Source organism: Aplidium turbinatum, chromosome 6, assembly GCF_918807975.1.
Source record: "Aplidium turbinatum chromosome 6, kaAplTurb1.1, whole genome shotgun sequence".
Lineage (NCBI taxonomy): Eukaryota > Metazoa > Chordata > Ascidiacea > Aplousobranchia > Polyclinidae > Aplidium > Aplidium turbinatum.
The window spans coordinates 17546707-17572312 of NC_137477.1; the positions used below are offsets into that span (position 1 = coordinate 17546707).

A 25606-nucleotide genomic window follows, 5' to 3' on the forward strand; every position below is an offset into this window, starting at 1 on the left:
CCTACTAGCTTTCATAGTCATGCCTTTGCCCTTTTTACAGCGTTGATGTAACGTTACTTCGCCAATGAACGTTCAGGTGCGGATGCAATATTCAGTTTGTTAAGCTTCTATACTATACGCAGGAGGCAAACTTATCCAGCTTTTTGTACAAATTGCTTGCGGTTGTAATGTTTAGACCTAAGTGTTAGTTTTTGTAGTGTAATCAATCAATCATTCAATCATTTTATTTTTCGTCATTAACGCGTCCGGGACGAAAAAGATACTAACTACAAAAATCGATATAAAGCTACCAGCACGTTAACGAACGGGAAAAGGTGGCAAAACCTTGAAAGGTTTAAAACGTGCCTGAATGGAAAATTATGTAGTAGGCTATATATCAGTAGTTAGCACGGCCACAAAACCCAAAAAACAAATAGCAAAAAATAAAACAAAAACAGAGAGAAGCACACATGTAGTAATGAATGACTGCCTATGTAGGCCTAACTGAATATCTATGTAGGCCTAACTGAATATCTCAGAATGAACATTCATGACGAATTAAATATTTAGACAACTATTATTTCATGTCTAACACTGGATTTTGGTCCTGCAACGTTAAAATTAAGATTGTTCATGACTTCTAAACATTAAATGGATGTATGATCACGACATAGGCGAAGCACAATTTGACAGATTTTTATGTTTGATTTGTTTTGAAAATGCTCTCAGAGCGCACCAAATTGGAAGTGTTTTTCAAAAATTTCTGGGGGAGGCCCCCCAGACCCCCCGCTGGAAGTGTTGCCTTCGGCAACACGCCTTCGGGCTTCGCCCGACGGTTACGCCCTTCGTGCCTAGGCCTACTACCTTGCTACAGCATATTTCCAAGTTGCTTTCCCAACGGTTTAAGCCACCGAACGTCACTGCCCAGGTGGTATGGAAAAATACAATTTTCTACTTCACGGTAAATTATATTCAATAGGTAGGCTACAGTGAAAACGAAACACAATTGATATGTAATGAGTTAAAGCCACACCTGGATGTTAAACTAAATAACACAGTCTTTCTTTGATTTAAATATAAGCCGTTGCTTTTGCGCATCTAAGATAGAATAAATCATAGAAATCCTTTTTTCTAAAAAAATAAAAGAACTTCTTCTTCCGACTGTTTTGAGGCTGACCTCAGCGACTACTCGAATCATTCTTTCAACGGCTTGAGTCTGTGGTGTGTATGACGACTTTACTGGGACTGACTTTATTGCATCCCAAAGTTCATCCTCACTCTTAGTTCTTAGATGATAATAATGGTGGTTCAGTAACGTCAATCTGTGTTCAGTCGATCATATCAATATAATCCATTGCGTTAAGATTAAGTTGATCAGCAGGGCGATGAAATCTTTATATTATTGTAGATGAAAGCTTTCGTGCTTTCAGAATTCGCCTAACAGCTATTTCACGAATGGGGCAGGTCTATTGTCATGAAACCTGGCATATAGCAAGTTTTCGGGGTGATGCATAACAATTTGCTTGATTGATTTGTCGATGACAGACTACACTTCTACTGGCTCAAGTCCTCGACTGAGTTGTATCATACGGAAAAGTAGCCTACTGCTGGAGCATCGCTGATGTCTGTGGCCATCTTAGTGCAAACCATACAAGCCCATATACAGTTGCAATGAATTGTGTCAATGTCTTAACAGCTTGTGATGAATGGGTTTGACTGACATAATAGTGGCACGTTCGATTTGCTCCTGTGAATGATTATATTTCCCAGCATCTCTGTGTAAGAGTGTTTCAGAGCATTCCCCAGAACTGATTGCATAGCAGATTTCCAAAAGGTACATCTGGTCTGTGCTTAGATCTTTGAATTGTCCAATTTTGGCAAATGAGGAGTTTCAATTTTATCAAACAATGCGATCTCCAAGGCTATAAGGTTTGACCACAGAGTATCGCCAATTTCCCCAATGAATGTTTCTGGACCAGATGTCTTTCCAAATAATCCAAATGTTCATATTCTCATCGATCATACATTTTAAAATGTCAACTGAACGACTACTATGTGTTGTGACATGAGAGATGTAGATGTCACCAGGTTGTGTCAGTAAAACGTAATGGTATTCTTTTATTTTTCTCCTGTGGTGGTACTCATCAAAGACATATGATTCATCCTTTCTCCCATCGAAATAGAGCTATATAAAATTATTGACGACATGTTGATTTGGTTTCAATCCAGTACGCCTCTTGACTCGGCTATGTCTCACTTTCCGTCGGTCAATAATGATGTCTGTGGAGAAGTCTTTTCCTAACACATCCTGCAAAGTAGCAGTGGCAATATCAGCAACTGTTTCGTCAGAAACCATCTTTTGATCGGCTTCCCTTGCAACACAAGGGATTGGGATAATATTGTAGGCACTGCTTATTGAGGCACTCTCCATGAAACTCGGATCATTATCGGATGAATAAGATAAAGAGTCAGTTTCACAAAGCTTTTTTGTGGCGTGTTAAACCGCACAGCTATTAGAAGTTCGCTCACTGCGCACGATTGCCGGATTGGGCGAAAAAATGAGATAAAATAACAAAAAATTTCGCAACTTTTCGCTCAATCTGGCAACCCTGTTATAGAAACAGAGGGTCATTGGGGTAATGGGTTGCTGTGCACAAAACGATTTTAAACTTTGAGGAAATGGTTAGAAGGTAAAGTCGCACCTATGTTCAAATTATATGATAAATGGAGAAATCGACCAACCCTATTCATGTCTCCATTACATTAATTACAGTTCATTTCAACCCTTGTTTGCGTTTTGAAATTTCGTGAGATATCAACCAATTGAACTAGACAAGTGCAATTATGACATCACAATTGTAAACAGGGCTAAAAATAAGTAATGTGCTATTTGAAAGCTTTTGAGTAACGATTTCAAAAATATTTTCATTGTCGAATATCTCGAAAACTAGAACCAATTCGAAAAACCTAAGTGTATTTTCAAAATCAGGGGCCCTGAAATACTCTAAAATGACTCTCATCTTTTGTGCCAAAATATTTTTGTTGGCCTGTGTCATAGCCGTACGAGCCAGGGGGGCAGGGGGGCAGCTGCCCCCCCTGTTGTTTCAAAACGTCGCAAATTCGGGCAAAATCTTGCAATTATTAGGGCAAAAATTGCTATATGAAAAGCTTCAAAATTGCATGAATTAAGAAAAACTACAAATTAATATCTTTTACCTATCAAACTAAGTACACCCTCTTATTTGCACAAAAAATGTGCCGCTAAATTTTCATTTGGCGCACTCGTATTGATGTATTGTATGGTAATCAAACTGTTGTACGAAATGCATTTAACCAACTGCATCATGCCAATTTGGGCAGCCACCAAAATATGTCTCTAATATTTTTGTGAATCTGCCCAAATCAAAACACAAAATTTGCTATAACTTATAGCTAATTTTATTAATTTTCACAAATGCATCGTGTTGATTTGGGTAGCTGAAAACATGACATTATCTGATTAGTCTGTTTATGCAACTGCCCAAATTAGCGTACGAGGCAGTTTCCCCAAAATGAACAAATTCATTAATTTTTCCCATTTACATAACTGTATTGTTTAGATTTGGGCAACAAAAAATATGAAGTTATCTGATCATAGTCTATTTATAAAACTGCCCAAATTGGCATGATGCAGTTGCCTCGGCATCAAAATTTACATAGTCTTTAATTTTTTTCATAGGCCTAATAACTTATCCATAAATGCATCATCTTGGTTTGGGCAGCTACAAAATATGAATTTATATAAATCTGGTGAATACTTTTATAAAACAATTCGGGTGGAGAGGTTACAGTACTTTTTCAACCATAAATGGACATAGCTAAGCAACACCACAACATTTAACGAAACAATGTTATACTGTACCTGTTAAATGTAATGTTAATGTTGCTTATCTTTGTTTGGTTACTTTTATAAAACTACCCAAATGAAAATGATGCAGTTGCGCCCCAAAATAAAAAATAAATATTTAGTTTGTATATGCAACTGTGTCATGTTAATTTCACCAACATTTAAAATGCTACTGCTGAAGTATGTAATACGTACTACTAAATGTTACTCCTACCTACCATGCCAAAGTGCAGAAGCGTCGAGCAATGCACAAGCAAGGTATATTCAAAGATGAATTCAGTTGTTCTATCTTGATTACTTGGGTAAGAAATTCTAGCTAGCTGGTGATCTTGTTATGTTAGTTTTTCACTGTTATCATGCATCGAATACATTATATTTGGGCAATTTTTATAAAAGCGTGCAGATTTGGGCAAATTTACGTTTTGCCCCCCCAAAATGGTTTGGTCTCGTACGGCTATGGCCTGTGTTATTGACTTCAGTATACTATAGAGACACTAAATAAATGAACTATATATTGTGAAAAGGCACAATTAGGAGCATTATGCTCACCACAGGTAGGCTACGGCATCATTGAAAAGATAATTTTTTCTTAGTTATGCGTCATTTTCATGGAAGTGAATTTGCAGATTTAAACTAAACATATGCAAGAAAAGTTAACACTGTCACCTTAAAACGACTTGTATAGTGTTGTAAAAATCTAATGCAAACCTTGGTACAAATAAACGCAGTCATGTTAAGACAACAATTTTTTTTTGTAGCTTATCTTTTGTGAACTGCATAAGGGACATCTCTAATCAAACTCAACCAGTAATCTGCCATCATGTTGCAGTTCCATCAATCTTGGTAACATTTTTCCAGCACTTTCATGTCCTGATGGAAACGCTCGCCCTGCTCCTCACTTATGTCGCCAAGATTTTTTAGAAACTCGCTCAGGTGGCTGTGCAAGTTGTGAACTTTAATACTCATCCTACTCCCAAGTTTGTGCAGGCTGATGAGAAGTTCCTGAACCATCTCTCTAATTGTCAGCTTTCGTATTCCCAAGGAAGTTATGAACCGCCTCAGAAAATGCACTTCAAACTCGAACCTTGATAGTGGCCATGGTAGTCACGAAGTAGCCTACTAGTCCTTGAGCAATGTTCTAATATCAGGCCTATCAAATATCTCTGCTTTTTTCTTTTTATGACTAATGTCAGGAAATTTTGAGCGTATGTGGCCAAAACAGTTCCCAGAACGATAAAGTGCAATGACAAACTGCTTCATTAGTCCGAGTTTGATGTGTATTGGTGGTAGAGTGATCTTTTTCCGATCAACCAGTGGGTTGCTTATGATATTTTTATCTCCAGGTTTTATTGCATTTCTTGGTGGCCATTCTTTTCTACCCAATGTTTTTCGTTGGCTCTATACCAGTGCTTCTTAAACAGGTGAATGGTTCATCCAAGTGTGAATAACATTTTTGGAGGGGTGAACCAACCAAAAGGGGTGAATAAGGGTAAACCGTCAGAAATGGATGATAGCTTGCGAGCAAGGCGGATATATCGGGTGTTCAACCTGTTCAGTGAACAGGTGAGAATTTCTAACAACAAAATCAAGTCTAAGTTTTTCATTTTTTAATCAAAACTAATTGTTTTTTTATAAATTTCAATTTTTTTTATAAATATTAAATAAAAATATATAATAAAAATATTTTGTTGTATATAGACGAGATAGTTTTATCATAGCATGAGACAAGAGTGAATGAAATCTGGAGATAGATGCTAGGGGTGAACAAAACTAAAAAATTTAAGAAGCACTGCTCTATACTATCCAAGTTATATAAAAAGCAAAAAATACTGGGTGTGGCCTCCTTATTGTCCCAATAGGAAATTCATCATTTTAAGATCCACGCAGAATCGCAGATCAACCATTGGTGATTGCAGTATTTTAATCTTTCTAGCACAACCTTGATATTACCATAATTCTCCTTCAGGGAGACAGAGCATCCTATAGGCATGAATCCATGCTTGTTCCCATTATAGAGCAAGACACATTTTAGGCTTCTTTTCGAGCTATCAATGAAAGATCCCCAGTGACTTGAATGATATGTAGGTAAACCGATAGAAAGAAGAAGCCACTCAACATTTGTGCTTTAAACAAGTTGGCCGTCCAAATGGAAGTACTTTCTCAGTTTGGCCTTGGTCACAGCGGTAAACCATAATCTCTTCGTGGGAAAATTGTAACATAAGATTCTCGGATCCGTTCGTCTGTATGTAATGACCGAAAAAAAAACACTCTTTTGAAACGTCTATTCAAAAAGTGTATTTCTGTAAAATTAGCCCGCGGCTATCGAAAATGAGGTGCAACGCGATACACCACTAACAACCTGTCACTACAATCCAAACTACTTAGATAAAAGACGGAAATTTTGTCCAGCTAGCAGCACTAAGCGAAACAGTTAAATTTGCGACCAACTTCCAAGTAACAATTTTACGAATGGTCAGAATACATTTCAATATCTCAAACTCACGTACGCAGTTATGTGACGCAATAATGAAAGGAATTGTGAAGCAATTCAAACAGGTGTTCAAAGGTGATGATGCAATGTTTCATCAGGTCTTACGAACGATGGTGCAATATTTGGACATTTTCTAGCAATTTCCATGACGTAAGATGCCAGCTAGGTCAAGTAGACCATAACGGTTTTATATGACGTTTGATTTGGTGAACAAAATTGTCGGGAACATAGCGGCCCCTAGTTATGACAGTCTAACATGGCATAACTAAAAAAGAATTGACGACAATTGTGAGCCAATGAATAAAAACACGCGATACACAAATTGTTTGAATTACTCACGTTTAAGTTAATACGCAAATACAAAGGGCATGCAAAGAATGAACAACAATACGAATAATACACTACGATACATGAAATTGGTACCATAGGTACACGCTAAAATGACGCTATATACAATGGTTGCGATAATAACCGACTGTTCTGGGCTCAGACAAAGGTCGGTCACCGCAGACAAAACCAGGCTCAAACCCTAACACTTAGGTGTTCTTTACGTGGGCAAGGCACGAAATATCCCTCAACACGTAGTCTACTTTCACTTTCCCCGTACTCTCATCATAGTTGCAGACGGCAACTTTAGCTCTACGAACCACCGGCTTCCCTTTTCTAATTTGTGGGACCACCTCATGCACCCTCCCAAGTTGATACTTCCCACGTTTACCAATATCTTGGAGAGAACCCACCACTACAAGTTGACCAGGCTCCAAATTTTTGGCCATTTTTAACCATTTTTTCCGGCTCTGAAGCCCTGGCAAGTAAAAATCTATCCATTTGCTCTAAAACTGCTGAGAAATTGACAAATTGAACCGATAATTCCTTCTTAGTTGGTCACGATCATGTGGTTGCCCAACAGCACAGTATGGGTCTAAGTATGGGGTCAAAAATGAGGCAGGGGCGATGACAGTAAAATCCCTAGGGTCATCACTCAAAGGTACCAAAGGGCGTTCGTTCACGATCCGAACGGCACTGCCTGTGTACGTAAGCAGTTCAATAAAATTGGGTTTGCGTACCGAAGCTTCCAAAATGTGAAAAAAGTACTTAGTCACATCTGCAACGAAACCAAATCTACTAAGCCGAAATCTAGCCAAGAGATCTGCCAGAGGGTTTAATAAGTCAGGACACGAAAACATTACATCATTAACACAAGTTCCTCGAAATTCAGACTTGCCATCGTAAACAATACGCTTTTTTAATTGTGACGCCAACACAAAATTGTTAGGTAAATTAATATTTTCCTTCAACAGTACAGGTATCTCAAATCGACCATCTTTCAACTCAATATTCGGTTCAACAAGTTCTCTAGCCAAAATGTCATTGCGAGACAACTCACAGGTTTCATTTTGCAAGGTCAAATCCTGAATGATTTTATTCAGGTCTGCTATTTCCATATCACGAGACTCAATTTTACGCTGAAAGCCAGAGATGACATCCGACTCTGAAGATGTCTGCACTCTGCACACATTAGCAACGCTTTCATCTAAGGATGACTTACCACCACAAGCCAACCAACCGAGAGGAGTGAGTAAAGCATGCGGTTCACTACGATTTTCATCAACACGTTCTTCTTTAGCCCACATCAAATAAGCGTTGTCGTTGCCAAGCAGTACATCTACAGTACTACAATCATTCAAATGAAATATATTCACGACATGAAAATGACGGAAACCACTTAGGCTAAATCCTGCTTATGCGGTAAAGTTTTAACATCGTCAGCCCAAGCTGGGTTAACCACCGAAGTTATATCACAAAACAGTTCATCCGTCTCTAACGACTGAGTATCCATTTTAGGCTAAACGACGCTTTATCATACGGTTTAACGCCAAGTTCGCACACCAAATCACTCGAAACAAAAGTCAACTGAGAACCAGGATCATGCTGACAATACACCAACTTCGATTTGCCAGTCATTGGATTCAAAACACGAGCAGCAGTAATGCGGTTAAAAGCTGCTTTAACATTTCCAATCTTAACATTACGCACAGGAACTCTGGCACCAGCATCATCTTTGCCAATCGAATCCAGAGAATCACGTGACGTCACATAAAAATCATGCAGAAGAAAATAGTATTTCCTATCGTTGTTAGGGACGCACTTACGACAGTTGTTTGCATGAACGCAATCCCTAACCATATGCTGGCGCAAACAATTCAAGCATTTGCCAGCTTTCACAATAACATCTCTCCGATCTTTAGGTGTCAAGCGCAAAAACTCTTTACAGTTAGACAAAAAATGATATTCAACTTGACCACGTGACGAACAATAAAAACATGCCTGTATGTCACTACGTCTGGTCACACCTCCGCGCGGTGCGCCAACAGCAGTCGAGTACTGCGAACTCCCTGAAATCACATCATCATGGGGTTTTACCGACGTCTGCCTAACCGAACATGAAGGCAATTTTCCTTTGCCAAACTTTTTAAAATGCTGCGACTCACCAGAATCGCCCATTAGCATAATGCTAAAATCAGTCGACTTACGCGTTTTCTCCAATACAACAAAATCGAACAAACTCTGAAAAGTAGGCTCATTAGTGCCACCATACTGATCACCTAAAAAGTCAAGATAACGCTGCTTAGCGTCAAACGGGAGTCGCTTAGCCAAATCCAAAACAAAACGTCCTTCTAATTTGTCGCGCTGACCATGAGCTTGCGCGTAAAGCAGACACTGCGACAATTCATCTTTAAACTCTTTCAAATCACTGGAAGAGATCGAAGTCAATTTGCTACCATAGCGATACGTTCTAATTTATGGTTCTGCGAAAAGACCTCCACGAACTCCAAAACGCTGGGACAAGCGAGCTAACCACATTTCTATCCTGTCTTCCTCTGACAAACCAGGAGTGTCAGAAACCAAATTAGCAATCGTTTGAGCAGCTGTCCTAACACAAGCTGCTTGTAACAAAGTCAAACGAGTTCCTTTAAAGGGCGAAGCTGCCATTAAGGCCGTAATACGATTTTTAAAGAAGATAAATGGCATATTATTACCATCGTAACCAATCAAGGCCGCCTTATCAAAAAACGTCCTACTACTTTGGTATTCAAAAAAGCTATCCTGTTGTTGAGAACTCGATTTAGCGGGAGAAGACAAGCTATATCCCTTAAGGGGCTGAGTGGGCTCAGTCACATGCACAGCCCGATCACGATCCTCACACACGTTAAAATCAGGAGACGCGATACGCCTCTCACAACCACCCAAATTACGTGTAGCTGGGCGATCAAAAACTAGCGGCGCAGAAAACCGTGAAGGGGGCAAAGCATTACTGCTATCAGCGGCCCCGTGACCTGTACGCTCTGGGGGAAGAGTTCGGCTAAAACTCGCAGGCTTTGGCTTTAGATCCTTCGGAAGATCTTTAGCTGCGGCCCCGAGACCTCCTGAAACAATTTGAAAACATGTGGATTGTACTGGTCCACCCACAGATTGAACAGGTGTCTGGAAAAGGTTATGTAAATTAAACTGTGATTGATGTTCACTTCTGGAATGCCTAGAAGATCCCTTCTTAGAGCTACGCCGGGAGCCCACCTCTGATCGATATTCAGCTAAAGCTACCTCCTTACGTTGTTCAGCCCTCAACTGTGCGTCTTTGAGTGCAAACTCAGCAGCTCTCGCTTTGGCTTTCGCGGCAGCCTCAGTTCGTACGGCCTCAGCTCTCGCAGCGGCCTCAGCAGCTCTCGCTTCGGCCTCAGCTCTCGCGGCAGCCTCAGCTCGTATGGCCTCAGCTCTCGCGGCAGCCTCAGCTCGTATGGCCTCCGCTCTCATGGCAGCCTCAGCAGCTCTAGCTTCGGCTTCGGCTTGTATCTGGAGCTCCTCTCGTCTTAGCTGTAGGTTAATTTGTGCCACTATCCGAGACGAACTCCTAGACATCCTAGTGCTTACATTTGAGGCGCTATCCTCAGGATGTATGTCAGCATCCAACATATCTGAGAACTCACTTTCTTTTTGTTCGAAGTTATTTTTTAACGAGTTAAATTCGGGATCTACCCTATCACGAAGTTCTGCCAAGAATGCAGAGTTAAAAATTTTACACAAAAGAGCTTGGAAATGCCGTAAATCCTTTTCCAAAGTAGAGAACTTAGATCTAAAAATTAGCAGTTCCTGTTTATCACTCAAAGAACCTAGAGCTACAGAAAGTTCCCCAATTTGAGTCAAAATATCCCGTCTAAGATGCCGGGCCTCTCGAACTGACTTAGCCTCATCGTTACTGGGTCCCTCCCCAGAATGGCCTGCCCGACCGCAAAGAACATCATGAGGCTTAAACTCAATCGAGTCGACGGCGGCCGAGTCCCTGTCGCCACCGAGTGTAGACATATTAAATGTTGGGGCAAAATTTAACAATTAAAAAAATTAAGTTACACAAACACACAAAATTATTATCGTAGTTATAAAAAAACTTAACTGCAAAGACCGTAAAAAACACAAAAAGAATTTAAATGCACAATACCGTAGTTGTAAAGGCATATAAAGTCCTAAAGTTCCACAAAACTTGCTTGGATTCGTCCACTTGAATCTTCAAGCACAGATCGATTGTCTTTAATCTTTTTTCTTGAAGTTCTTCAGTACCAACTGAGAAGAAAAGTCTTTAATTTTCTTGTGCTGTTCTTCTGCACCAACTGAGAAGAAAACGGCTTTAATCCTTTGCTTCTGTAGACTACCAACCAGCAGCAAATCGTCTTTTTTTTTCTCTGCTTCTGCAGCCTACCAACCAACAACTTCGTCTTTATTATTTCTTTAAGTGCTTCTTGGCCTACCAACTAACAATCCACGTCTTTATTATTATTTAAGTGCTTCTTGGCCTACCAACTAACAAGCCACGTCTTTATTTTTTATAGTCACAGCGGTAAACCATAATCTCTTCGTGGGAAAATTGTAACATAAGATTTACGGATCCGTTCGTCTGTATGTAATGACCGAAAAAGAAACACTCTTTTGAAACGTCTATTCAAAAAGTGTATTTCTGTAAAATTAGCCCGCGGCTATCGAAAATGAGGTGCAACGCGATACACCACTAAAAACCTGTCACTACAATCCAAACTACTTAGATAAAAGACGGAAATTTTGTCCAGCTAGCAGCACTAAGCGAAACAGTTAAATTTGCGACCAACTTCCAAGTAACAATTTTACGAATGGTCAGAATACATTTCAATATCTCAAACTCACGTACGCAGTTATGTGACGCAATAATGAAAGGAATTGTGAAGCAATTCAAACAGGTGTTCAAAGGTGATGATGCAATGTTTCATCAGGTCTTACGAACGATGGTGCAATATTTGGACATTTTCTAGCAATTTCCATGACGTAAGATGCCAGCTAGGTTAAGTAGACCATAACGGTTTTATATGACGTTTGATTTGGTGAACAAAATTATCGGGAACAGGTCTCACTGCCCCAATAAAATAAAGCGCTTGCACCGGTTTTGAGAAGATGTTTTTCCTGTAGCCTGGAAGCCAGCAATTCAGCCGATTGCTTTGGAAAATTTAAATCTCGGATAAGATCGTTGAATTCTGACTGGCTATACAAAGAAACTCGATGAGCATCCCTTGCCTCATGTTCTTTATCCTCTTTTCCACCAGAAGTAGATGTAGGCGTGGAAAAAGTAAACTCGTCCTCATCAGAGTTAGGAGATAGGTGAACATGAGCATGATTGATTGATTGGCGTTTATTTTGTTGCAAGTATAAATACAGGCATTCATTCAGCAAAGCCAAATAATGCAAACGATCACGTAGAATGTGTGAATGCTGCAACGGGTGGCTTCGAAGTAACCTGGAAGGTTTTACTGTATATTCAAGCAGCCACCATCAACAAAAGAAAAGGTAACAAATTAAACATAAAAGAAGCAATCAAAGAAGCAAAGCAAAAGAATTGAAACAGAAGTTTACAGCAGGGCTACTCAACTAATGTTAGCAAAGGTCCATTTCGACAAGTTGAATATTTTTGCGGTCCGGTGAATATTTCATATGCAAACACGAAAATTAAACAACCAGTAGCCCCCACGAGCACCGAAACACTTTTCAGGTAGTATATAACATAACTTGGATTTTTGTCTGACGCAAACAAAGAAATAAAAAAGGAAAAATGTATTGTGTTTCTTTGTAGTGTAGGTGTGTGGGTTGCACATCAGAGAAAACGGCAAAGCGTTGGGAGGTGTGGGGGCGAAGCCCCCAGCTCCTTGGATAATCCCAAAAAATTGATTTTCCCTAATAGAAATCTGTTTTAACCCTTTGCTTTTCAACGTTTTTTTGGAAGTTAACTGCTCAAGGGGGGGCCGTTTTTGGATCAAATTCAATCAGCTGTTACGTGTTATCCGCTGATGCTATTTGAACAGAAGTTGCACTGGTGTGAAAGCAAATCATTTGTATATAAGTTTGAAAAGTCATTATTTTAAAATTTTATATGTTAAACTTGATATTTCAATTTTTGCAAAGGTACCCAAAAACGACAATTTTGATTTAACTTGCCGCTATTTAATTACCGTGCTAATCCGATTTCATGCAAACTTCTGAATAACAAAGAGCTCGATCGAACGCACGAAGTGTGTGTGCGGTGTGCCGAATCATTGCATTGATTAGAATTTACGACTTGCGAGCAAATCTTATTGTAAGCTACTCACTGATTCTAAAATAGTTACAATCAAAGTAACATTGTTACACGAATTTGAAAAAAAAACAAAACTGCGTTTGTTGTCTTACATTTTTATCCTAAACTAATGCATTCCCAAACTCATGGCTAGCTTCTAGTTTTATGGAACCAAATTTCTCATAAGTAACACCTTAGCCTGCTTGAATAGCTGTTTACATCTTCGTTTGTGTATTTAGGTCTACAATTGAGTTTGTAGTATGAATATTTTTAGTAGAGAGAAGACAGTTGAACAAGTTGTTGAAATTATCTGAAATTTCTAAGTTCAAATTAGGTGCTTTTGAAATTGTGGATTTGTGTCAAGTCGCATCACAAATATCATGCAGGCCACATCATAAGTCATTTCGCTTACGGGTGTTTATAAACATGACTCATAAATTACATCCACAAAAAATACAGCATTTATATCAACAAAGCTAAGTTCGAAGCTCACTTTTTATTGAAGATTGTGTCAATCAATTCGAAATAATGCAACAGCGAATTGCCGCCAGCGTCGAAATAATGCAACAGCGAATTGAGGAACGTGCGTAAACAAAGGAAATGTGAAATAACCCACAGTCAGCAAATCTACATAAATTTAACGTTTACAAATGTTGAATCAATGTAAAAGGACTGGATTGCTGACTGGGTCCTTATTGTTTGAAGCACTAAAAATACGCGTAATATCGACAACATCAGCAAGGCAGTGATTATGTTTCTGGCCAAAAAAATAAAAATAACTTTTGACTTCAAAGATAAAAATGATTATAACGAAGCTTCAAAGTTTGTCGTAAAACATTTTACAGAGATACAATAAACATAATCATTTTGTGCCAGATTGTGAGAAGACTTCCTAGATTCTTTCCAACCATTTGCATGATTGCAAATTATTTTCTATAACTCTATATTGCTAAAAAATGGCTTCTTTGTTGAAACAACGTGGCTACAATTCTATAAGAAATTCTTAGGCCTACTACATTGAAGTAATGAAATTTTTTTTGTGATTTTGCTGATGACGTTTTACAATATCCGAGAAGTAAAAAATAATAATGATGAATTATTTTATAAAACCGTGGTTTGCAAGTGCTTCACAAAAAATTGTTGAGGGAAAATTTACTATTAGACGTAAAACGTTTGTAAAAGAAAATTGTCGGTTTACGTATTTATAATGTTTATTGCGCTGTTATCGAATTATAAACTGCCTGTATTGTCTACCTTTGTGGTTGCCGGCCAGCTTAGAGCAGCATGCAAACCATGCGTTTTTGGTATTTGCATCGTGTTATGATTCTCGAAAATCTCCCACAAGGTCTTTATTTTTATCGTGATATTTTTGTGCCTTGTCTGTCCTGAACTTGAAGTCATTGTGCAGCACAATCCACACCGGTTTTTAGACTCAGTCTTCATTGAAAATCTTTTGTGTGGTGCATCATTTCAAGTAGTGTCTTCCCCTAAACTGTTACACAAATCGCCCAGAACCAGAACCATCGTGTTATCTTACAGCAGTTGAGAGCCCGTTATTGTATGTGTGGAATTATTACTGTAGATGTCTGACTAAATTCATGCCAAAGTTGAGCAAATTCTGCTTTCGGGATCCTTGCCGTTATTTACGGTATTTTTTGTTGATAAGTTTGGGCAGCATTTTTCCAAGATAAATGAAGACATCGGTATTGTTCGTCACTTAGATTTAGTTTTCTCAGCATTGTTTATTCATTCTTTGATCCACTAGTTTGTCCCACTTTTGGTATAATCGGATCGTTTATAGCCTAAATGGCGGGTCTTCACAATAGCCGGCCTCTTATACATTGGCGCAACGTATTCAGATGTTGAATCAATGATGAAGAAAGCTGATTTGTTGTTTGTCTTATGTGACGCCTAACTTTATGCCTCGTCTACAGTACAAAATATTTTGTAATGTACATTGTGTACATTGTACATTTTGTTTGTAGGCCTACATTACAAAATATTTTGTAATGTAGATGAAGCATTATCATCTTTATTTTGCGCTCTTTGGAACAAAACACAGTGCACTGTGAAACAAAAATACAGGACATAACAACAAGTAGGCGACATAAATCAGTGAAGGGACGCCATCGAGTTAGCTGCTACGTGTAAATGAAGCCTATCTCATAATTTTGAGTATCTCACAATTACTGTTTGCAAAAACGCTATTTCTCCGGCTTCTCCCAAAAGCATTTGCAGTGATACATTTCCTCAATTGCAAGTTTTGTCAATGAGAGCATTTCCATAGAACGTTTATTTCGAAACCAAGTTTTCGTGTCTTTATCCAAGAGAAGATTTCTTATTGTAACGTTTTTTATTCGTCAATGAATATTATCTGCTTGAAACAACTGTTTTGAATAGTTTGTGGCCTCCATAGTCTACTATTTTGATCGTGGATTGCTATTCTTCTTTGTAGAGCTGATAACGCAAAAAACGTTTGCTATTATTGTTTCTAATTAACAGCTTTGCGATCACTGGCTTTTCTTTGTAGCATAAGAAATAACGCGCTTTGTATTATTGAGGTCAAACCAAACAAAAGAAAGCAAGAGAATGCTTCTCTCTGCTCGCGCATATCGATGCACGAAGCAATTATGAGCTTATGGCTTGTCATCGCAATGTAATCCATTTCACGCTTTGCTGGAAGTTAGCTAGAAATAGCAAAAATTCACCAAAATCTTGAATTTACAAGAAAACTACACAACTTTTAGCATCAAATTTAATATCATCAGATCCGCCTGGCAATTTTAGGAAAAGTCAAGAAAAACCAAGTGCATGGCGTTACTGTGCTTCAAATAATTAAAGGAAATATGAGGGGGGGGCCAAATCCGGCCTCCCTTTGAGGAGCAAAGTGTTAAGAGGCTCTAAAATGTGGCAATGAGGTTATTCTTCCAAAAGCTCGAGGTCCACCTTCAACACCCAGAAGGTCCGGATTCGGACCGCGGTCCGCCAGTTGAGTAGCCCTGGTTTACAGTATTGTTGCTTGAATGAACCCAATAGGCCAACAGGTCAGCTAAAAAATGATCTACATAAGTCTGAAGTTGTCAACATTAGTAATACGATGGTAGAAAATTTTTATAAAGATTTTTAAATGAGTTAGTTGCATTGTTTCTCATTTCCAACGGATTGAATTCCGAATTTCAACACCTTTATATTCGAAGCTACGTTGAAGTTTTTAAAATGAGTATTGAAGAACATAAAAATTAGCCATGTCAATTGCACTTTTGGTATTGCGAAAATGCACACTTTTGCTTTTTTTAAATAATTATAAAAAGTACATGGTAGTGAACCATATTTATGCCTCAATTTTGCAGTTTCGTGTTTGAACAAATCTTTTATTTTAAGAACATTTAGTTATTTGAAATAGGCTACGGAGTCACGTGATCCGATCGTATACCTCCCGCAACAGTTTTTATTGCTTTGTTTTGGAATAATTGCAGTTTGTCGACATGTGTCTTAAAAATGGAACCCCATATTGTTGTTGCGTATTGTATAATGAGGATGCACAAGCGAGTGATATAATTGAAATCTGGTTTTCGGAAGAATGAAAAACTTCAATTTAGACAAGATGTCGACGGACCGCGCAAGTTTTAATTTCAGATTATCGATATGGGGTTTAAACGAAAGTTGGTGGTCAATAGTTAGTCCAAGATATTTAGCATGGTCAACTATAGGCTATCTAATTTATCATTGTTGTAGAGAATATGGATTTTATCAAGATTACTGTATTTTTTTGGCAAAATTACTAATAAATTTGATTTGGAAGCATTGATACTTAACTTGTTGGTATTTATTCACCTATTAACTTCAGCTGGTTCCGAATTGAGCTAGTTTTCTAACAGAGTTAAGTTTTTGGCTTTGACAATGAGACACGTGTTATCGGCAAACAATATTGGTATTGATAATATAGATTATAGATAATTAACTTGTTGGCATTTATTCAGCTATTAACTTCAGCTGGTTGCTCAGGTTTTCAAGCTGCACGCCACATTATTTACCATTGTCCTGTATATCGACCTTAGGACAGATATGTGGACCTAACAACGCTCGATGAATACACAATCCATTGGCTGCTGCGCTTTATGTAACAACGTGATCTGTGGCGGCCTCAAACGCAAGAAGAAGCCGTACTCAATAAACTGATGTTGGAACAGTTGTCGTTAATCTCGACATATTGTTGACGGCCATTCAAATAAGATAAGACAAGGTTGTTTGCTACTCCCCGGACATCATAGTGATCAAGTTTGCGCAAGAGTCGTTTATGGCAAACAGTACCGAAAGCCTTTTTTTTAGATCCAAGAAAGCAAGCCCTGTAAAATCGTTGGTTTTCATTTGATTGTAGGAAGTGCTGGTGATAATCGAGAGGGCATGTGTTGTAATGTAGAGCGATTTGCATGGAATCCATATTGCGTAGAAATGAGTACAGAGTTTTTATAAATGTAACAGGAAATCCGAGTATTTCATTACTGTGGAAAACCGGTCGTGTAGCAGATGGTATCCTGGGGTATTGCAAATGATGTTTTGTTTTCATGAAATCCCTTGACGTTTACAAGGCAAAAGTAGCAGTCATCTAGGCCTACGTCGTTTTGCGGTTCTTCCCAAACCATTGGCACATCAAATTTGAGCTTATCATTTTTTCCTTGAGACCAGGATCTCAGTGTTTCCGCACAAGTTGTGTAGATTTGATGAGGCGCTCAATTTTTGTCCTGGTCACCAAGTGGTACAAGGTAGCTTAATACTCTTTTGATAAAAGATTGAGTAGTTAAAAGTTACTTTAAGACATAACACCTCGCTTGTGACTGATATAAAAAATGATTTTGAAGCTACTTTCGTGCGTGATTGTGTGATGTCAAACTCGTGAGTGAATGAGCAACTTTTACGTAATTCATCAATATGGAACATGCAGATTGCAAAATATCGTAATGTGATAAAAGAAATCTGAGCTTCGATTCGGATTCAGCACCCCAAAATTGCCCAAAATCAGTTCTCAAAATTCATACAATAAAAAAAAAGTTTGTAGACCAGTGCTATCGATCTTCTGTAGTAATTTTTTTATTTACTAAACAGTCAAAAACAATAGACAGACTAAAATGAGTGGGCCCCTAATCAACCGTGCCCCCCTCGGCTGGGGGTACTTAACACGGTCCTGTATCTAAGACTCTTAGAAAATCAACCTAAGTAGCAAGATGTCTGGCCGTGTTTAAAGTAGGTAGTGGCTGCAACAATTTTATCTAACTTTACACAATTACACTTCTATTTTAAGTAGATTTTTATAAATTTCCTTTCACAAAATTCAAGACACCGGTTTTTAAATCTATTTCAATTGCTAAGATTCCTAGATCTACATAGGTTTGCAGCGACATAACCATTATCTCAAATTACTGTTAAAATCTCGGATGGCTACTGTAGTATGATATTTAGAAACATCTTTTGTTCACTTGTATTAAAGCGCATGTTTTTAAAAGTTATTTGCTTCTCTATCATAGGCCTACATAGTACATATTTGTTATTAATCCTGCAAATATCAGGATAAACAAATAAATACCAGGTTTTAGGCTACAAAGTGTATTAGACGACACACCCTAAGCAATAGGCTACAAAGTAGCAAGTTACCTACCAAGACAGCCATTTCATCTGGTCCAGATCTGGTAAAGATCTCGTCAGATCTGTACCCGATGTAGTAAAGATCTGGACCAGATCAAGTGGTTGTCTGGGTAGCGTTTAATTTTCCACTCTCAAAGCAATTATAGCCTATTGAATAAATTTCAGGTTAAGGGTGTCGTTTCATCCACCACTCCAATAGCTTAGTTGGTTAGCGCGTGACTTCTGGAACAAAGAAGCTTCAAGATCAAGGGTCGCTGGTTCGACTTTCGGGGTGTGCGCTTGAGCAACGCACGTTAAGGATTGCTCTCCATTCAGTGGCATCTAATGGATGGAATAATTCCCCGGCAACAAGACTTCAACAATCCTAAACTTCACTCTGTCAATCTCGGTGACCGGGCCTGCGTCAGTGATTCAAAGCCTCTACAAGTATGCGAAACTGCCAGGATTAAGCTCTGCAAGAAGCTTTCCCAGCCCGAGGATAAAGATTCAATCAATCAATCAATCAAAACCCCATTGTTCTATGAAGTCAATTTTAGAAAAGGAGCCGAAACAAGTGGCTCGTTTCATTCACTGCAGTTACGGTCTTGCAAATGTACTCTTAATCTTACCGTGCCTCAATTGCTGCTCTTTCTTTCTCCAGTCTTTCTTTAACTTTTTTGCAACTAACTTCTATCTTCTCTTGGCATTTCTCGTGCACGTTTGCACTGCATTCTGTAAGGGACAAGCAGGCTAAACTGTACATATAGCAGTAGGCTACACTGGGTTAGAATTGAAATAACATAGCCTACTTGCAGAATTGCCTAACGTTTGTGAGCGTTAAATAGACATGGCAAAGTTTCTAAATTTTTTTAAAGAAAAAACCTCCTCAGACAGCATTTTACATAAGTCCGACTCTTTGGAAATCAAAATTGTCATTCTTTATTCTTCATATTATTTTTCTATAGAAAAAAACTTTTCAGTGATAAATATCAGTCTTTTTACAATGATTTAGGCTTGCAGATTTAGAAAAATTATAAGCAAAAATGATTTTTTTCTAGCTAGAGTGTCTCTCAAAAAACACTTTTATTGATTCCTTACCTTGGTTGGTCAAACCACTCAAGAGAATAACATAAAAAAAAAACGAGAAAAATTGATTGTGTGAAAATGCAGATTTTGATTGAAAAATCTCTAGTTGTCTTAACCCTTAGGTGGTTGGGCTCCTGAAGTCTTGCTCAGTTTGGGGGGAGGGGGCTGTCGATTCTTCTTATGCTTTAGGAGTGATATCTCTGCTATTTTTTTAGGCACGGTTTCAAAATTTGGGATTCACTTTGTAAAACTATTCACGCTGAGCATATCCGAAAATTAAAACTATGTAAATTTTAGAACTGCTTATATACGTTGAAATGTTGATGTGACTTATGACGTTTGAATTATTTGGTATTTTTTGATAGAGTAATGAAAAACATGCATTGCAATGTTGTGATTAAATTTTTTTTACATAATCTCAATTTAAATCGTTTGATTAACGAGACATGGGCCAAATTAATTACTTTCATCCAGCTGGTGGGAAAATTTTGAACAATAGAATATGAAATATTTCAGAGGATGTGCTGAGAAATGCCTTATATCTCTCAATTTATAACCTTTATTCGCTCAAAATTCCAGCTCAATAGAGGTGAATAAAAGTTAGGAAAAGTCAAGAAATCTCGTAGTCGCAGCCTCAGTGATTTTAGAGATACAACTGTTGATACAAAAAAGTTGAAGTGACAGCCCCCCCCCCAACCTTCAAAGGATTAAACTTGTGATTAAAAAATGATTAAATGTATAAAGACAGTAAATTTAAATGTAATTTTGTTAAGCCAAATCCAAAAAAACAGCAAAAAGGGAACAATGCTTTTGTATAAACACCATGCGTTGAAGAAATAAACAACTCCCTCATCTTTAAGCGACAAAACACATTTCCTTTTACATTGACTTGACATCTGTGAACGTTGAATCCAGGGATATCTAAAGAAGGGGATACGAAGGCTTTTATTACGTCTGACAATAGAAGGGCTTTTGTTTATCGTAAATAATCTGTACTTATTGTAAAATGACAATTGGCACCGATAGTAGTTTAATAAATCTTGTTATGATAACTTGCATTGCGCTATTAGCATCAGGCCTGGATATTCACAGCATGGTCATGTTTGCTTGTTAATTCAACTAACCGTATACTTGCTTTACATCTAGCCTACAGCAAAGGTTTTGTTTAAAAAAAATCAGCTTACTGGTAACTTTTCAACTGTCTTTGTAAACAAGTATTCTTTAAATATGCTCTGCTTAACATTTGCTAACTGTCTCCTGTAGCTGAGTGTACCAGCTGCACTACAAAACTTTCTACGATTTTAAAATGAACCACATGTTTAAAGCACTACAAACTACCGCCCTGGTAGTGTCATGAGAACAAGGCAATCGCTGCAAGCCTTCATATCCCCTTCTCTAGATATCCCTGGTTGAATCAATTTGCAATGAATCGATTTGATGAGCTGGACTTAAACTGCAACAAACCATATGCCTGCGATAGTTACTACATGTCGCACCTGAACACTTCAATCCTTGGTTGACAACACCAACCAGCAGTTTAGTGCAGTAATCGCAGTAGGTGAGATGATTGTACGTCCGCTCTTTGAAGTTATGATGGCCAACGATCTTCAGATAGAAATAAAAAGAAGATATCGTTTGGAACTCGATCAAATAGGCAGAAATCAAGGTAACCGAATCACAGGTTTTCGATTTTTTATTATTATTAGTGCAACAATAAAAGACTTATGTCTGAAATTCACAATTCCCTACATAAAGTTCAGTGGGACTGAACAATTTTCTTAAAAAATAAATAAAAACTGAACAAAATCGTTATCCGATTTAATTGTCAGATTTCGATCATGAACGCTTCACTTTTTCTTTATCAATTATTTATTGTAGAACGAACTTTCACAGTAGCCTATCAAGAAACTAGTCACACCTAACATGATTCATAGTATGCACAAGCTTTAGTACACTAGCAACCGACTCAAGTATGAATTTTTCTCCTTATTTATACCATTGTAATTGCATCGGTAGAATGACTTATAAATTTAATAACCAATTAATAGATTTAGTTGTAAACAACAACTACCAGTAATCAAGCGTGTTGCAACCAAACAATGCTTCTTTTAAGATATACAGAAATAGTCTGGCCAGGCCCCACTAAACGAATTCTCTACAGCTACTTCGCCAATTCCTTAATAGCAACTTTTTTTATCAGAACTTTTTTTTTACAGAAGATGGGTTTCAAGAGTTTTACGTTTCGTTCCGTTATTTACACAAAATGCAACAAAAATTTCCAATTCGCCAGCATTTTAATTTGCTGTTTTTTAAACAGTAAATAAATTATTCCAAAAACTATTGGTATATTAGGCTTACTGTATGTCATATCATAATCACCAGTCACTCCGAACAAACGTAAACATATCTATGCTATCGTAAAAAGAGCAAACTTGAATAGGCAAGCGAAAAATAAAACAACGAGTATTCGTTCAACCAGGCAAATAAGGAAGCATGTTGTTTTAACTGTTTAACAGCAAAAAGGAGGACATTTGAGAATATTTTACGTCGTTGGAAAACATATTATTTTGAAGAAAAGGAGGACATGTTATTGAAAAATAAGATGTATGGTAACCCTAATCAACAGGGTAAGATCAGCTACATCTTTCCATTACAGCAATTTTTGACATCAACTACACTGCATTTGAAACAAAAAAGGTAGTGATTACTTACAACTTCATGCATTATGCTTATAATTACCATTTGCAACTCGATTCACAGCTTAAATCAGTGGTTCTCAATCTTTTTTCTTTCGTGGCCCATTTTTATTTGCATAAAAGTTTTGTGGCCCATTCAGTTTTTATGTAAGAAAAAAATTACAAAAAAGGTTTATAAACAAAAAGCAGCAGAACATTGCCTTTGGAATGTTGCTGGAATCCTCTCGTTGAATCCAGGCGCTGACGCTTCACACTATCTTCTTTTCGTTAAAAAAAGTTCACATCTTCATCCTTTTAATTTGGATGAACTTTTTCCAAGTGAAGTTTCAGTTTTGATGGCCTCAATGAATGATGACTAAGAACTTTACAACATAATTCACGTTGTCCTTTTTCTTCTCTGTTATCAAAAATTGATGCACATACTGAATGTAATTTTCATCAAACTTAAAGCTTCAACTGTTGTCAATTCCTCGCCAAAATAATCCACAAAATAAAATGCTGCGCGTACTAAAAAGCGGTTCTGCAGAAGTTCAACAAGGCTACCGCTTATAAAGATGGCTTAATTGTAACCACAAACTAGTCTATTACATCATAAGTGTTGTAAAAACTGAGTTGATGTACAGTAAAACTGTATGTTGCAATAATTAGAATGATGATTGCCACTTTGTAGCTAAAAACAGCAGCATCATTCATTGTAACTAAACAAAGTACACAAGTGTAAAATTGACTATAGTGACAAAAATGAAACAAAATGTTTCAATAAATCTTTCAATTTTTTAAATATGTCTGAATGTCTGTGGCCCACCTCAAAATGCTTTTATGGCCCACCAATGAGCCATGGCCCACTGGTTGAGAACCGCTGGCTTAAACCAATGCAGACATTATGGTGAAGCAATCGAATCACGCATTTTCGATTTCTTTATGCTACTTCTATTTTCGAGTTATATCTTTATGCTTCATTGTATCATTATACGACATGTGTCTGTCAATGGCATGTAGCTCCATGTTTACTCTTTTCACTAATTTAATCAACGGCATTGGTTAAGGGTTACTGCATCTACATTGCAACAAGTTTTAAATTTGACAGAACCCGATTTAAAACAGCAAAACATGTCGTATATACTTACCACCTCTATGCATTGTGCCTCTAGTTTCTTCTCGCACCCTTCGTGGACGTTTATCGAGCAACCTATCGACAAAAATAAAAATAAAACAAGACAAAAACACAGGCTACTAAACATTTTTAGGCATAGCTGCACCCGACAGAGGAGGGTCTAAGTTAACATCTATACTAGAAGACTGCTTCTGCTCTGAGTTTGATGTCGCCAACTGGTCACCTACCCAAGGTTTACCGAAAGCAATCACAAAGATACAAACCACTCACATATACGTATATTCAAGATCAACAAAGCAAAGAATCAGTAATATTGAATGGCATTGACCACTTGACCAGTGAACGGTCCATGTGCTAGTAGTAACATACTGATAACTGTAGAGTAGCAACGGTAAACTTGCAATGCAGTACAGTATGCTAGTAGTAGACTACTATGTCTTATCCAGGCTGACACCCGGTGGTTGAAGATTTAGATTAAGTGGACGGGAAGGCAAGGAAGCTAATCTTCGTGTCCACCTTCAGGCATGCCTTAAGTGTCCTGCCACATACACAGCCGCATGCTCTTGAGCGGTGTCGAATCGGCGCCCTTTCGATTAACGTTCCAGGGTTCTCACCACTCGGCTATGCAGCCGACAGTGGACTATTGAACAAAGAGCTTTAAAGCAATGTTTTCAGACACCCACCATTAACTTTCTCCAGACCCTCCTCAAAGTTTTCTCAATTTGTGACTATTTCCCAACTTTCACTTACCAAGGTGTTCCTCCAAAAAGGACTTCACTTCCTGAAGACGTTGTGTTTTGCTGATCAAAGCTCATCGATCCGCTACTATTACCGTGTCAAACCTTTCCAAGAATTCCACAAGATTTTCCATTCGTAATTTTATGTTACAAACAGTCTTTTAATTTTTAAACTTGAGAAATGATTTTTCTATCTGGAAACAGTGCTTCAATGTAGGCCAATTACAATGTAGTAAGAAAAGCCCAGAAACGCAAAGGAGGAGTGATAACGAAAACGTTAATTGATCAGAACGCGCTTGGAGCATGTGATTAATTTTAGGGATTTTAGATTAAAGTGATGCGAAAGTACGCCACTTTTGGCTTTCTGTCGCATTAGAAGGGTTAACCCATGTTTTGTGTTTTTTACTTTTTATTGGTTAGGCTACATATGAGTAATGAAGTTGAATTTGCGATTTTGGTGTAGCCGAAAAAGTGGGGCTACGCGTGTCGTAATATAATGTCTCTCGCTTCAACGCCAACCATCAACAACGCAAGAGATGTTACACGAGTTGGAATTCACACAGTTGGATTTTACACGAGATTTTACACGTGGAGGAATTAAATGGATTAAAAAGACGTACAGTAACACATGCTACGGAAGACTGCAACGCACTGAGCTGTTGGGAACACTAACGTCCAGTTTTGAAAAACCTGTCTGCTGCTCATTCACGTCACTAACATACTTTTGAGACAAGAAAAAGTAAACCACCATCTGCAAGGAAACAATCAGCTTCCACGTCTTGTGTTTTGTAAACTGCAATCCCGGCTGTGGAAACATTAGGCTCAACCCTTTTAGACTGATTAATCACTAGTTGCTTGCTGACCATACACGGACGAGATAAAAAGACAAACCCAGATAATAAGAACTTATACAGATTCACGGGAAAACAATGTTGCGCAAATGTGATTATCATGTTGATATAGGGTGTTACTTTACATGTTTTATTTTGCTAAGAGAAGCGTTGTACTGCGTGACTGCCACGTTCGTTTCAATGTGACATGTATGTTACGAGCTATGCTTTTTCAACGTTAACATCGATCAAACTTATCTGACACGCATGTGTACTACTTAAAGATTAGAGATCACAGGGATGTGAAACTACATCCGCTTTTGGCTTATCGGCAACAGTAGAAGGGTTACGTTTTTTATTTATTTACGAAATATTGTACATTTTATAGATTATATAAGAAGAGTGAAGTTGGTTTTAAAGTAATTTAAGGTTTTTAGTTGAAAACAAGCTAGCAGCAAAGCGTAAAAAATGTCAAATTGGCAATTGACTCTTATAATATTGGCGGAACAACGGAGTTGTGCGTCCCGTAATGTACTGTCC

General features: G+C 37.9%; 1 protein-coding gene across 1 annotated transcript in view; it reads right to left on the minus strand.

Moving 5' to 3' along the window:
• The window catches only part of LOC145772454 (uncharacterized), a 34281-nt gene extending 14915 nt beyond the window's left edge, over positions 1-19366 (minus strand). Inside the window, exon 1 of the mRNA XM_082584332.1 lies at positions 19233-19366. Coding sequence (XP_082440458.1) covers positions 19233-19366 — 134 coding nt within the window. The remainder of the gene's footprint in view (positions 1-19232) is intronic.
• Between the last annotated feature and the right edge of the window lie 6240 nt (positions 19367-25606).